Source organism: Argopecten irradians, chromosome 1 (assembly GCF_041381155.1).
Source record: "Argopecten irradians isolate NY chromosome 1, Ai_NY, whole genome shotgun sequence".
NCBI lineage: Eukaryota > Metazoa > Mollusca > Bivalvia > Pectinida > Pectinidae > Argopecten > Argopecten irradians.
In genome coordinates, this window is record NC_091134.1 from 4,037,457 (window position 1) to 4,053,580 (window position 16,124).

A 16,124-nucleotide genomic window follows, 5' to 3' on the forward strand; every position below is an offset into this window, starting at 1 on the left:
TTTACATGAGACTAAACAATGAGGTAATAAACTGTCTCTACATGTTCCTAATTTAATAGCAAATACTTTGTATTACATTAGTCATTTAGGTTTCCTGCCCATTGGTGTTTCAAATTTTCATTAACATCTGTCCTGTCCTGTCTGTCCTTTTGTCCTGTCTGTCCTGTCCTGTTCTGTCCTGTCTGTCTGTCCTGTCTCTATCCTGTCCCCGTCTTTCCTGTCCTGTTTGTCCTGTCCTGTCTGTCCTGTTTTGTCCTGTTGTCCTGTATGTTCTGTCTGTCTTGTTCTGTCCAGTCTTTCCAGTCTGTCTGGTTAAGATGTCCCGACATATTACCACAAGCCCTCCACCTCTGGGATGCGGGTTCGAATCCCATGTGGGGCAGTTGCCAGGTACTGACCGCTGACCGGTGGTTTTTCTCCGGGTACTCCGGCTTTCCTCCACCAACAAACCTGGCACGTCCTTACATGACCCTGGCTGTTAATAGGACGTAAAACTAAACAAACCAAACCAAGTCTGTCTTGTCTTTTCTGTCTGTCCTGTTCTATCCTGTTTTGTCCTGTTCTGTCCTGTCTGTCCTGTCGTTGTCTGTCCTGTCGTTGTCTGTCCGGTACTGTCCTGTCATTGTCTGTCCTATACTGTCCTGTCGTTGTCTGCCCTGTTCTGTCCTGTCTCTGTTCTGTCCTGTCTTTCCTGTCCTGTCTGTCCTGTCTGTTCTGTCTGTCCTGTTCTGTCCTGTCTGTCCTGTTCTGTCCTGTCTGTCCTGTCTGTCCTGTGTGTCCTGTTCTGTCCTGTCTGTCCTGTTCTGTCCTGTGTGTCCTGTCTGTCCTGTGTGTCCTGTTCTGTCCTGTCCTGTCCTATCTGTCCTGTTCTGTCCTGTCTGTTCTGTCCTGTCTGTCCTGTTCTGTCCTGTACAAGATACAAGATACAAGATACAAGAAACTTTATTTAGTGTCGAATATATAAAACATGGTAACATAAGCTCGTTCGAGCTTGTATTTCGACAAAACAAAGTATATTGTATATATAACAGAAATTAAAACTAAAGCATCACAGTTGTCAGTAATTATAAGTACAGGCACTACATAAGCTATCACAGAATTTTTTACAAATTTATATTAAAAGAGGTGACAACACAAGCAACAAAGCAAACCAAAAAATAAAAATAAAATAAAGACATAAAGACATGTGTTACACCACAGGATGCAGGGAGACATTAAGAACAAAGTTTACACTTACAGTCCGGGCCGTCCCACTTACGGAGCAGCCTCCGAAACTCTGCATAGTTTTCAACCTTACGCAGGTCATTTGGGAGGCTGTTCCATATGCGGGACGCCTCGTACCTGAATGATTTCTTACCATACCTGGTGGTGTTAACTCTGGGTAGGTTTGCTTTGTTTTCAGATCTGAAATTATAAGTGTTTTCTTGTTTTGTCTGTCCTATCTGTCCTGTTCTGTCCAGTCCTGTCCTGTCCTGTCTGCCATGTTCTATCCTGTTCTGTCCTGTTCTGTCCTGTTCTGTCCTGTCCTGTCCTGTTCTGTCCTGTCTGTCCTGTTCTGTCCTGTCTGTCCTATCTGTCCTGTTCTGTCCTGTTCTGTCCTGTTCTGTCCTGTCTGTCCTGTTCTGTCCTATCCTGGTCTGTCCTGTTCTTTCCTGTCTGTCCTGTCCTGTCCTGTCCTGGTCTGTCCTGTCTGTCCTGTGTATCCTGTTCTGTCCTGTTCTGTCCTGTCTGTCCTATCTGTACTGTTCTGTCCTGTGTGTCCTGTTCTGTCCTGTCTGTCCTGTGTGTCCTGTTCTGTCCTGTCTGTCCTATCTGTCCTGTTCTGTCCTATCTGTCCTATTCTGTCCTGTTCTGTCCTGTCTGTCCTGTTCTGTCCTGTCCTGTTCTGTCCTGTCCTGTTCTGTCCTGTGTGTCCTGTTCTGTCCTGTCCTGTCTGTCCTGTCCTGTCCTGGTCTGTCCTGTGTGTCCTGTTCTGTCCTGTCTGTCCTGTTCTGTCCTGTTCTTTCCTGTCTGTCCTATCTGTCCTGTTCTGTCCTGTCTGTCCTGTTCTGTCCCATTGTGTCAAGCCCTTGTCTGCTTTGATTTGTTGAGCTGATGGCAGAATTTTAATCCTCTAAGTTTAATAAAATTATATATGCAGCAATATATGAATATCTGATATTAAAATCTTTAATGATTAGGTATCTTGACATTCATCAGAATTAATTGTAAAAATATATAATATGCAAGTTTCTATTGTTTCCGTTTCAGAAAAGCGTTGCTGTGAAGATACTCCGAAATGATGCTTTGGCTCAGCCTGGAGCCTTTGAAGATTTCGTAAAGGAAGTCAATGCGATGCACATTCTTGATCATCCAAACCTCATACGACTTTACGGAATCAGTCTATCCTGTCCTCTAATGATGGTTAGTTGGTGGTGTGCTTTCCATTCCAAATATTGATATTCTTTTCAACATTTTCTAACATGATGGACATTTTGATCCTAAGTACTCTAGGGTACATACTTAATTAACATTAGTCTTATTTTTAGTGCTTTTGTGCATTGTAATTAACAATAAAGTGTGATTGTTCTACTCAGACTTTCTGTGTGACTCTAACACAGGTATTATTGAGATAATTAAACATAACATCAATATCTGAAAAATAAAATCAATTTTTTGTTTAAATTTTAAAATTGTGCTAAAATAATTAAATTTACAGTATTTGAGTTATGTCCCTTGTAATATGTTAATTACACATTGAATTATCTGTCCCTAGGTATTTGAGTTATGTCCCTTGTAATATGTTGCCTATACATTGAGTTATCTACCTTTAGGTATTTGAGTTATGTCCCTTGTAATATGTATATTTGTCCTGTAATATTTATTATACATTGAGTTATATCCTACCCCTAGGTATATGAGTTATGTCCCTTGTAATATGTCAATTATACATTGAGTTATCTACCTTTAGGTATTTGAGTTATGTCCCTTGTAATATGTTACTTATACATTTAGTTATCTAGACTACATTGATTATCTCCCCATAGGTGACAGAACTGGCACCAGGTGGTGCCCTGTTGGACAAGTTACGGAAGGAACAGGAGAAGCTGTTGATCAGTACTCTGTGTGATTACGCCATTCAGATTGCTACTGGCATGAGTTATCTGGAGTCTAAGAGGTTTATACACCGCGACTTAGCCTGTAGGAATGTTCTACTAGCGGCAGAAGACAAGGTACTCTACGAAAAACTTTACTCTCATTAGACTTTATACTTTACTTTCAGAATAAATGCTTTGTTCTCAGAACAAAAAATTCTTTACTTTCAGAAATTTAATACTTTTTTTTAAAGACTTAAAACTTTACGCTCAGAATGAATTAAAGCTTGGAAAAGATTTATTGATGTTCTGTTAGACATACATTCTGATGCATGTCTGTGACGACTTTGATGATAGTCGAGGAAAGTGAGACTGAAGTGTCGTCAACATTTGTTTGAAGTCAACCATTAAAAGTTAATCACATCTAATTGAACTTGGTCAAGTTACTTTTGCCATCAGTCAGTGGTACATAAACAAAGATTGAACAAAAACACATTCAACATTATAAATGGATTATTAGTTGGGTCTTTTGTTGGGAGATGGCCCTTTACTGTAACAGTACTTTGATAACGATGGTGTGCTATGATTGATCTATTTTCAGATAAAAATAGGAGATTTTGGATTGATGAGGGCCCTACCAAGCCAAGAAGATCATTATGTGATGTCTGAACAGAAGAAAGTACCATTTGCCTGGTGAGGTTTTATAAATTACTAAACTGTGATATCAAAAGCTGCTGAGGTACTGTAAACCAACATTTATTCGCGGCTATTAAATTTAGCAAATTTCGATTCAATACAAGTTCGCGGAAATTAACTTTGGCGGATCAGATTACATATAGTATGATACACTATTATACTTAGTCATATCAATCATAATTCACGGCGATTAACTTTCGCGAATATTAACAGAACCCTGTGACACTGTACTAGTGAACATGTGGATCAGAGAGGTGACAGACAGTGCTCACAGAAAGTACGAACTCTAATTAATTTGAATACAATTTACTATAAACCACATTTTGGATTAGTCGATCGCAAAATTCGCGAAAATAAATCGCACGCGTAAAAAAATTGGTTTACAGTATTACAGTGACCTGTTTGGACTAAGGTGTTTTCCTGTGACCTTTAAACTCTTGACAATAGTAAAACAATGGTGAAGTGCTCCCTTGCAACATGACCGTATATGATGTAATACATAACTCTATCTGTTTATTACCTAGCTCTTTATTTTTTTTCACATGGGGATAACCTAAGAAAATTTTGAAGAAATACCAAACTTTCTTTGTATACCAAACATCACTTCAGTGACAATTATTTACTAACTATGACATCCTTGTACGCATTTTAAGTAGGGAACACATAATTCACTGTTGATATTACAATCAATAATCAAAAATTATTAATCTATCTGTAACATTATTCTGTCTGTAGGTGTGCCCCAGAGAGTCTGAAGTCGCGACAGTTTTCACATGCCAGTGATACATGGATGTTTGGTGTGACATTGTGGGAGATGTTTACATACGGCCAGGAGCCATGGGTCGGATACAATGGATCACAGGTATGGATCAGGGAGAAATATTAATTAAATCCAGCCCTGAAGTTTTATGTCCTTTCAATGATTTAAGGGAGGAGTAAGCATGTAACGTCCCCCAGTCTGTAAAGCACTAGTCCGATGCCTCATGACTAGTAATTTTACAGCTGGACTAGTGGCAATTGTAATGAACTAGTCCAATTTGATCCAAATGGTTCCCCATTCGATTAATATCGTTAAATGCTTCATTTACAAAAGCAGTGGTCAATTGCATTTTTCAACACATTTTGAGAGCATTCTTTATGCGATTATTTCAGTCCGGATGCATCATCTTGTGAGAATTGGTGTTCACGAAAGCATCCAGACTGCAATTTGGGTAAAATATTGTAAACTGATCATGACTGAATTTGAAGTGCTGAAGCAAAACGGCTGTATATTTAATTTGGACTAGTGATTGAATAGTCAGAATTGTAAAATTATGGGGTTTACTGGTCCAAGTGACTAGCAGCAAAAAAGGTTAGCGTCACAGACTGTGTTACCGATGTATATCGGTCTCACTCCCTGTTGTCCTGTCCTGTCCCTTCCTATCAGGTTGTATCCTGTCCCACTCTGATTTATATTTGGTCACTAGGTATGATTTATATTTAGTTACTAGGTATTTATGTCTTACTGTTATCTCTAGATTCTTTCAATTCACAAAATAAACATTATTTAGGAAACAACCATAATTCTCTGAAACTTAACTTTAAGTTGCTTGCATATGTTCTATAAAACATCAAATCTTTGACCTACTCCTAAGTGACACAAAGAACATTTTACGTTGTTTCAGATTTTACACAAGATTGACGTGGAAGATGAACGTCTACCAAAGCCAGCACATTCCCCAACAGATATCTACCAACTGATCCTACAGTGCTGGTCGTATGAGGCGGACAGACGACCCACGTTTGTGGCTCTCAAGGACTTCCTCACAGAGGTATCATACATTTAAACAGACCGAGTGTCACCATTTAAGATATTTGTCGGAAAAATCCAGACAAGGGCAGAAGAAATTTAAGAAAATGTCACTGAAACATGTTAAAATAATCCCGAAATTGTCATTATTGTCTTATTGGTGATTGAAAATGAAAACAGAAATAAACAAATATAATTGTTGTTTATTTAAGGAAGTGTCCATATTTTGTTGATAGGTGAGACCCCCAGATATGAAGGTGACACAATCTTTTTGTGAAGTCGGTAAACTAGAGATAGAGGAAGGGGATTACCTGACAGTTATAGACGGAAGGTAAGTGTTAACTGAAATAATTAAACTTGGCCTCGCTGTCTTCCCAATTATACCACAAGTCAGTGTGAAAGGTATTGCCATTGAAAGAAAAAGTTTTAAAGTCAATCTGAAAAAAATCAATCAGATTTTACAGTTGATATATAAGTAGGTTACTACTCACAATGCATGCTGCAAATTAACTTTAGATATAAAGTTATATATATGTAAAAAATCTTTCAAAAATCTTTAGGAAATTGATATTAAAGCAATATTTGAATTTGAAAAGGGCTTACCATTTAATGTTGACTGTTGATTTTCAGACCTGACTGTTATTGGTGGAAGGGCCAGAACAAGAGGACAAGTAACATTGGAACATTCCCGCGGCAGTGTGTCGACCCACAGAGGCGCCTCGCCAGTACGTGTTGTCATTAGCAATAACACAATGTACAAGAAATGGTGTTATAAATACTGTCTTTTCTCTATAAATGATATTGTACACAAGAATAAACATAGGTTTTAGTTGTGTCTGTGTGGGTTATATGGTAGAAACATTATGGTGGTAGAATTATATATTAAGATGTAACCTGTAAATGTTACACTATTATCCTACTGATCACACAATATATCTGTATTTTAGGCAATGACATCAGTAAACCACTGAAGAACAGTTTTATACACACTGGCCATGGAGACCCTGGAGGAAAAAACTGGGGCGATCCCGCCAAGATAGATGAGTAGGTATCACTTACATAACACTATTGTGTATCTTTATTTATATGAACTGGATCTGGCACCGATTTCTCGAAACAAAAGTGAAGACTTAAGTCAAAACTTAAGTTTTTCTCCTGATGTTAAAATTTATGACTGAAGTTCATTTTTGACCTAAGGTTGTTTCGAGAAATTAGGGCAAGGACTTTGACAGTGTGATGAGCCTTTCTGTGAAATCCATTTAGAAATTTAGAATTTTTGGCTCCAGGATCATGGAAACCTTAGATTTAGATTTTGCTTAGCAAAATATAAATGATGTAAAAAGCTTAGTTCATAAAAGATGACATAACCTTGTATGAATTCTCTGTATCTACATTGTACTGATACATAGATACCTCCTGACATTGTATGAATTCCTTTTCTCTTTACAGAGTTTACCTGCGGAACCCTATGGAACCGCCAGATCTGAATGAGTCTGTACAGGAAGTGAGACCGACACAGCTCCCAAGTCGCAGTAAAAGTAATTCTGCTCTTACCTTCTTTGAGACCCAGCAAAAAAGAACTTTTTCTTATAGTCAATGGTTACTCTATTGATTTTCAAATGTTTTCAGGGGAATGCATTTATTATTGTGGTGTAAAACTTTCAACTTAATCAGAGGAAAACTTGCAATAATGAGTCTCTTGAGAGTTAAAATGACAAGATCATTTGAAATGAAAACAGATATGCATACCCAAAAATGATAATTAATATGGGAATTTTTTTTTATTTAGAAGGCGTACAACCTTTGATATTTAAAAGAAATAGTAAATTAAAAATATAGATATATTTGTGAATTTCTATTTTCAGGGCCATTTACCAACCAATTTAAGATGTTTAACTACAACAAGCTGGTAAACGAGGAAACAAACAGTGCCTTTAAACCAACAACTGTCGGGAAGGCCACCGCCATAGTAACGGCCACAGCTAGTAACCCCACCACTCCAGCCGGCCACGGCAACACGTTCCCACGGACGTCTAAAAGTGTTCCAACTCCAGATGACAAACCATTAATAGATCTGAGTGATGAAACTGAAACCACAGACCTGCAGTTAGGAATGAAACAATCAGCACCAAGTACTCTATGTCTGTTTGATTCCCTTCTCAATACTCCTGGTTCACAGTACGGGAACGTTGAGCTTCAAAAGCCGTTACTCACTGATGGCACAACTGTTTCTGATCCGTTTGAAGTGCATAATTCTTTAAAAGTGATTTTTCCGACGGGAATACGGAACTCTGGTGGGACTAAGGGTACGCAGAGTGTGAACTCTGGTACTAAAGGGACAAGTAGTCTTCCTAATTCACTAAAACATAGTCCTACGCGGCCGGCTAAACAGCCTATAGTGTACAGTCGAACTCACTCAATCGAGGAGAAAGTTAACAACACGAGAAAGGAGGGAAGCTCAACTGGGGCTCCTCCACCTCCTCCAAGGGCAAATAACTCTGTAAGTGATTCTGTAAAGTATAGTTCACAAAGTGCAACATTTGCTGACCGGTTTTATGCCAATACACCTGGACAGAGACCTGAACAGTCAGGTGATGTTACAGAGAATGTCTCACCCTGCCATAACCCATCAGTATTATCACAAGGTCAGAACAAGGACACAAAGCAGATCGGTCAGTTTGACCAAACCGACAAGGGTAGAAACTCACAGAAAACTGATAGAGCATTTGATTGGTTAAAAGACGCTATTAGTAATTTCTCTGTGGCATCGTCAAGTAAGCGATGTCCCGGGGTGCCCCCAATGTACGATGAAGTACCAGTAGAGGAACACTGCAGTGTAAATATAGTCAAACCCAAACCATGTTTTGCTGGGATGGTCAACAACACTGCTCTTCAGGACTCCATTCCTAGGTATGATGAGGTTCCGACAGAGGTGGACATCTCAGACATCAAACAACGAGAACATTATGCACCCCAGAGTACGTTCTCGGACGCCATGAGTTGGGATTCTTTTGATTCAGATTTTGATGATGATCCAGTGACCGGTGGCCTCGCAGCTTCTGCTCCTGTGGCTATTACTGACACTCGCCCCCCTCTAGGTAATGATGGGGATGATGCACCTCCTCCCCTACCCCCCAGGGACTACCTGTCCAGCAGTCTGGACTCGGGGAGGGGGAACTACTGTACGAACAAAGACAAACCTAAACCTAGAATCTTTCCCATGGTACAGGATGGGAAACAACTTAGCCATACTCATTATTTTCTCATCCCGTCACGAGATGAGAAAAAAGACAATTATTCCCCAAACATGGCGGAAGTCAAACCATTCCTTGTTGATGGTTGCCATGTGGATAACTCAATGCAATATAACAAGACTTCATCCCGCCATGACTATCAAAACCTGACAGAAGTTCAGATCAGTGCCAAACGCCATTCAACTGCTAGTGACGATCTGTCCTGGACTGGTATGACTGGTATGAAAGCAGTCAACCAAGAAACAGATTCGCGTAAATTCTCTCCGAAGGGTAGTAAACTAAGGAACAATTCGGGCCCGAATCGTTCTCAGCCCCGCTCCATGCCCTGTCCTAGCTACAACACCTCTGTTGATGCCGGCCTGATGTCGTCGTCACCGAGAGAGAAAGTTTTCCATGTGATGAACAGTGTCCTCGGTGTGACGGATGACGAGTGCCATACGGCTTTGTGTCACTGCCACTGGGATATTGACGAGTCCATAAAGTATCTCAAAGTCGAACAGCTTTTTAGACTGGGTGTCACCTCGCGATCACATTGTGAGAGTTTGTTGAAAGCGCTGAACTGGAATTTGGAACTTGCCAGTTCGGTTATGTTAGACGAACTAAAATCAACTGTTTCGATGGAATCAACTGTATGATGTTTAGTTTATATCCTGTCTGTTTTATTTTCTTTTCTTTGATCCTTTGTTGTTAAACCACAACTAGTTCACCTGGTTTACGATCATCGGACATTATTTTAAAAACCTCTTGTTTTTGTGTAATCATTCTTTTATTTATAGGGTCAGCTTGTAATTATATATGTGTAGTCGCAATGGAAGTCATAATTGTATATCAAGTATGACATATACTGTTTATGATATACTTTATGTATTATAAACAATGCTACTATATATATGTAACCCAGGTCAATACTAGCCGCAATATACCGCTCGGTTAGGGAGAACTTCTCTTTAGCTCGATCGGTTGAGCGTCAGACTAGTAACCCAGAGGTCCCGAGTTCGAATCCTGGCAGAGGCAGTGATTATGTTTGTATCAAATCATGTGCTCTGATCTGTTACATATATATTATATCATACACAGTATATACAGGGGTACTAATCTATACCATCAATTGATTATATTTTTGGTGGAAAGTCGACCATTTTGTATCGCCTTGTAGTAAGTATATCATATTAATCACCTTTGGTGACCATTGGTGTGGGTAAGTCTAAGATCACTGACCTCTGACAAACATATATGGCCGAAATGGCCGCCGTTCCTATCAAAATACAGTCAATTGATGACGTAGATTGATACCCTTGATATAACAGGCATACTTAACCACATCATAAAATGTGATATTTTTATTTCTGTAAATGTTTCTTGTAAAAATTTTATGTATACATGTAAAATCAAATAGAAGATATAGTGATATACCAATTAGTGTACAACAGTTCAGTTTTTGAGCTGAGGTTACTATTTTTTTATTCCACTCTGCAAATTGACTTGAAATTTTCATTTCCAATTATTCCAACAATTTGATTGAAATGAAAATCTAGGGTTTCTTAACACAAATCTCATAGCTCCAGAAACAGAAATGCTGTACAGTAATTAAAATCTGTAATAAGGAGGCGGGCATTAATCAAACATAGTCAGATATATATATGTATATAAGTTTACCAGGTAAAAAGTATTTGTTTATCTGTAAGTAAATGCATAATATTGTTTTATTTACAAACATTGAAGTAAATGATCTTCTAATACTGATCAGAGACAAACTAATCAAGAAGAGAAACGAAAAGAGAAAAGATATATTGTTTAGTAATGTTACTGAAAATCATGAAGTTTCCTTTTATGAAATAATACTATCTGATTTAATCATTTTAATCAGATTGACTATTACTGTATTTAATTAGAGCAAAGAAAAGTGCTGGAAATCAAATTAGAAGTACTAGAAGATTAGTCAGAATGTTGCAGGATTTTTCTTGATAATGTATATTAAGCATGTATATATGATACTCAAAAACAGAAAATTCATTGTACAAGCTTAAAGTTTGTATAAAAATTTGAAGGAAGCTTATTTTTCACTCTGTGGAAGATGCATGCATGTCAGTCTTTAAACATAATTTGATTCATGGTCACATCAATGTATTAGAATATTGCATTGTAGGGCTGAACATCAAGCTTGTCAGCATATAAAATGTATTTAACCTGGCTCATGTAATTAAACTATCAATTTATAATCCTGGTATATTTGTAGATATAATACTGGGTTTTACTATATGATATATGTGGATATATACATTTGTACTGTCAGACCACTGTAAAACCTTCAATAATTCAGACATATTGTGGAAATGAGTTTCAATGATTATTGTTAAAGTTAATTTGGGCACAGAACAATTAAAACAAAAATGTTTGCTTTTGATGAAATGTTATATTTCTTTAATTTTATAGTTTTAATTTTTTTTATTGGGTCCCACCTTTGACAAATTCAAACAAGTCAAACAATTTTTTGCTGTATTTTTATTCCATTTTATATCACTGATTTTAATGTTGATCAAAAGTTTTAATACTTTGTGTAAGGGTTAAATGAATAATTGATTGGGATAAATTTATGTTAAATATGAAATGTTCATTTACCTTTGACGTTAAACTAACACATAAAGTTTACGTCATCAAAATCATTTTAATACATTTCGTCAAATTTATGCTGGTTACTTTGTTCTTCGTAATTTATTAGATAAAAGAATTTGAAGCCATAACATCATTTTGTCTGTCTGAAATCATCATATCTAGGGCCTGTATGTGCTGTTCAAATGGTTGCACAATGTTGACAATTTTATGGATAATACTGAGTTTTACTATTGAATTGAATTTTCAGAAATAGAATCAGAATTTATAACTGATAATTCAGCTTTGTTATTTAAAAGTTGGTGGGAATGGGGTAGGATGATGAAGGTGGTGGGAATGGGGTAGGATGATGAAGGTGGTGGTTAATTGAGTTTAAATAATTAGGCCTAGTGAGAAGTTTGCCTGCAGAGACTAACAAACACATTGACAATACAAAGTTAATGAAGTGTAATTTGTTTGGTGACACAAAGGTTTTAAATTGTACTGATTTCATTGTTTAATATAAAAATCACAGGTCATATCATGAAGCTTTGTTTTCAAATAATTAGGATGAATCTCTCCCTTAATTTCTGTCAACATTTGTAAAGAGTATTTTGGAAATGTTGTTTAAAGATTCATGTTATAATACCATTAACAATGTTTCTCTGTTTAAAACTAATTCATGTCAAATGTGATTGTCCTACAACTTTAGTAACTGCACATCAGATCTTCATACCGATAATGTCACAACATATATAATTAAAAAAGAAATTGACAGTGGAAGTAACTGGAGAAAATGTAGCATATACTTTTTAAAGTTGTGAAAATTGAACACCTGTTTGATACTGGCCAGTGTTTGTGAATTGTCCGTCCCTAAAAGTATATAAAATTATCAAAATGTTATGAATGATGATGTATTTTAACTTTGAACAAATCATCCTAGACTCCTTAAGTGGTTATAGTCTAGGTTAACATTTAGTAGAAAAGGGAAGTAACTCTGAATGATGATAATATTTCAGAAAGGTATACTTTGTATATCACCATTTAAAGATGCTCCACCGCTGACCAATGGTATATTTTCACTATCAAAAACAGGAGCAGACGATTTGGTATTTTTCTTCAGCTACAAAAGTTGAGCTTCTAATTTTACTTTAAGTTAAAAATATGAAAAATAATTAATTGCATCCCGAAAAAAATCCATGTCACTATATCCTGTTTGGAATGAAGTACTGATTGCGCATGCACCAAAGGCAAAAAAATTTTTTTTTTAATTATTTTTGTGTTAATTAGACGTATATATACACAATTGCACACCAATTATTGTTCAAATAAAGAATATCATTTATGCTCTACCGGCAGTGGAGCATCTTTAATTGAACAGGAAAGAAACTCAAATTTATGGAAATATTAAATTTAAGAAAGGTTGAATTGTCCATATTCCCTATATATCTAATACAGGAATATGAAGCTAAAAATAGATTCTATTTAGATACAAATTCTCAAAAAATTTAGATGCCTCATACCTTTCTGTTAAAAATACAAATGTACATGTATTTAAAATCTTATATCCTATTATTGTATAATTAGTGTCAGAACTATGAACACTGTATTGAACACAATACAAACCTCCCTTTTTGTGCCGCGACCCTTCCACTTGACTATCTGTAATGGAGAAGCGGAGTAATGCCATTGAGTCAATTGTTGTGTAGGTCAGTTTTCAAACTCTATTGGCACATATAAACTCACTAACATAATTCCATTATTTTTCAACATCTTTGACATTCAATTGGAGAATTATGATATGCACTTTGATATTGTATGTGATCACAGACAGGCCCCGTTGTAAAACATTTTGTTAGCTCTGTGTATCAATGACAGGGATTATCACACAATGCCTATATGTTATGTCATTTCTGTTAATATGTGTTAGATGTTTATTGTTATGTAGATGTTAAAGCTTATGAATCATGATCGATGGTTGAAATTTCATATTGCATTTTTGAGATTCTTAAATGTCTGGTTTAAATTGATATACGTCATTATAAATATATTGGCATCACTAGGTTGTTCTCTGAAAATTGTTGCCTCTTTGTATCTTTAAATTATATATCATTAAAATTGTCATTTTCAACTCACATTAGTGATCACTTTTAAAGTTATTTATCCCCTAGCGAAAAGGTGTTGTCGTTTCACCAACATTCTTTAAGTCACCTTGAGTAGATGTCTATTAATATACAGGTAGGTTTTCAACCTTAGTGGACATTATTTCTGTTAATTATTGATAGTATGGAAATGGAAGTAACTTCTCGTTGTATGATGTTGTTTGTATGAAATTAGGGAGTGGGATTACCTTCCTATTGCATGAATGTATGAAATGAGGGAGGGGTTAATTAGGATAATGAAGATCAGGAAATAAATAGGCGAGTTAATGTATCAAAAGTTCTCATTGTAAGGGATGTTAAGGGGAGTTAACTCCTCATGGTATAAAATGTTTGAGGAGAGGTAGCTCAATCCTCATTGTGTGGAATGATGAAGGGGAAGTAACTCCTCAGTGTATGGGATGTTAAGGGGAGTTAACTCCTCATGGTATAAAATGTTTGAGGAAAAGTAGCTCAATCCTCATTATGTGTAATGATGAAGGGGAATTAACTCCTCATTGTTGGATGTTAATTAACTCTCATTGTATGACTAATAAGGGAAGTTAATTAAAAATTACCATTGTATGAAATGCTGAAGGGGAGACAATTCATGGTATGGAACAAGACGGGGAGTTAACTCCTCATTGTATGGAATGATGAAGGGGTGTTTGTATGGAATAGAAAAGGAGAGTGATCTTCCCCACTATATGTATTGTAAGTTGGATGAAATGACAAAGGGGAATGTTAGTGGAGTCTGCATTATATACTGTTAGTTGTTCCATGTTTTGCTTCACTTTTTGCCTTATCCTTCATTGTGTCATATAGAAAACTCTATTCATGTTTAAAGCTATATGATAGTAACTTTATTTCACCTCACACCAGAATGTGTCACGTTGCTGATATTTTTGTGTAACTGTTGCCATATTTAACTTTTCCCTGTTATAGCTATGACGTTGTATGGACCTCAAGTCAGTCAATAAATAAAGACATAAAAAACAAGTTTTCTTTGTTTTCTGTTTCATATAATTGTTATATGTAGGAAAAAGTTCTGGAGATAGATCAAGAATTTGTGTAGATTGAGTTAGCACAGGTCCCAGCATGTTCAACTGTGGGATTCCAAGCTTGGTCCAATAAATGATATTGCTAAATTTACATGTGTGAAGGAGACTCCCAAGTTTACAGGTACTTCGTTCAACGTCACATGGATATCAAAAGAATTAACATACAAAGTTGTATACATAATCAAATTATAATGGCTCTGCACAAAAAAGTTTTTGTCCCTAAAATATTACCTTACATCAGAAGCATAGATAATTAAATTAACTATGTCTCTTCTAACGTGAGAGGGAATGTACAATGTGTACGTCCATTCTGATCTACTTGAATTATCTGAGTTACAATTTTTTTATCATTATTTCAAACGAAGGGAAGTAACTCTGATACACGAAGTTAAAAATGGACATTTTTTTTTTCAAAAAATATTTGAGATTTATTATTTAAGTATTTTTAGGGGATGTAAAACTTTTTTGTGTGCAGAGCAAGGATACGTTAAATGTATCTTTACACTACTAAACGACCACCGACGAGACGCTTTATGATACCGGGAATTTAAAAACCTGTTTTATCTCAACAAATAACTTGTCTTATCGATTCAAAACGAAACACCAATGTAAAGTTAAATTAAATTTCACGAACTTTATAACTTGCATTAAAGACATGTCTTTAAACTAACGTTATAAAAAATATCTACCGACTTCATGAAATGGCAGTCACCGCTTCAGAAAGTATGACGGTAACACCTCGCACCCGACATGCGACATCAAAGGACTGCGCAGGCGGATGATCAAAGGAATATCAGTCATCGCCCAACGTCACCGGTCCCAGTGCAACAAACCAACAAAAGCGCGCAGCGCTCGGTCATTGCCTAAAACTCAGTGTGACTTATCCTTCGTCAATATACGTCTTGAAGTCACTATTTTCTAATTTCATCGCGGGTATGAAAGAAATTTTGTTTGCAAACTGTGTGAATCCGCGTAGCGGATTCTCACAAAAGTTAGCAAACAAAAGTTATTTCATACCCCGATGAAATTAAAAAATAGTGACTTCAATGCTTATAATTAATTTTCCAGGCTACTTTATAAAATTAAATACGTTTACATGTATGATTCCATAGATATTTTCCAAGGGATTATTTTTTCCAAATCGATACGCAATGTCAATGTTTCTATTGTGATGTCACGATAACGTCGGGTTTCCGCGCCATTCTCGGATTTATTTTTTCATCGTGGAATGAAAAAAATGAATAGGCCAATCAGAAAGCCAGAAACAAAGAGAAAATGAATTATTTAAGCATTGAAGTCACTTTTTTAATTTCATTGTGGTATGAAAGAAATTTAGTTTGCAAACTTTTGTGTGAATCCGCGTTCCATTCATCGTGGAATGAAAAAAATAAATAGGCAAAAAAAAAAAAGCCAGAAACAAAGAGAAAATTAATTATTACAAATTATTATTCAATTTTTAGATCATGAAAAAAAAACCAGTGTGGATAAATATTATTGTATAATTATGTTAATATATAATTTTC

The 16,124-nt window shown here is 36.2% G+C and overlaps 1 protein-coding gene across 3 annotated transcripts in view; it reads left to right on the forward strand.

Moving 5' to 3' along the window:
• LOC138315453 (activated CDC42 kinase 1-like) overlaps window positions 1–14,057 on the forward strand; it is a 50,180-nt gene extending 36,123 nt beyond the window's left edge. For all 3 annotated transcript variants that reach the window (XM_069256503.1, XM_069256512.1, XM_069256494.1), the window contains exons 5-14: window positions 2,251–2,403; window positions 3,027–3,212; window positions 3,676–3,767; window positions 4,506–4,632; window positions 5,435–5,581; window positions 5,796–5,890; window positions 6,190–6,284; window positions 6,507–6,603; window positions 7,009–7,097; window positions 7,425–14,057. In XM_069256503.1, the coding sequence (XP_069112604.1) occupies window positions 2,251–2,403; window positions 3,027–3,212; window positions 3,676–3,767; window positions 4,506–4,632; window positions 5,435–5,581; window positions 5,796–5,890; window positions 6,190–6,284; window positions 6,507–6,603; window positions 7,009–7,097; window positions 7,425–9,448 (3,105 nt within the window). In that variant the 3' untranslated portion in view covers window positions 9,449–14,057. The remainder of the gene's footprint in view (window positions 1–2,250; window positions 2,404–3,026; window positions 3,213–3,675; window positions 3,768–4,505; window positions 4,633–5,434; window positions 5,582–5,795; window positions 5,891–6,189; window positions 6,285–6,506; window positions 6,604–7,008; window positions 7,098–7,424) is intronic.
• Window positions 14,058–16,124: the final 2,067 nt, after the last annotated feature.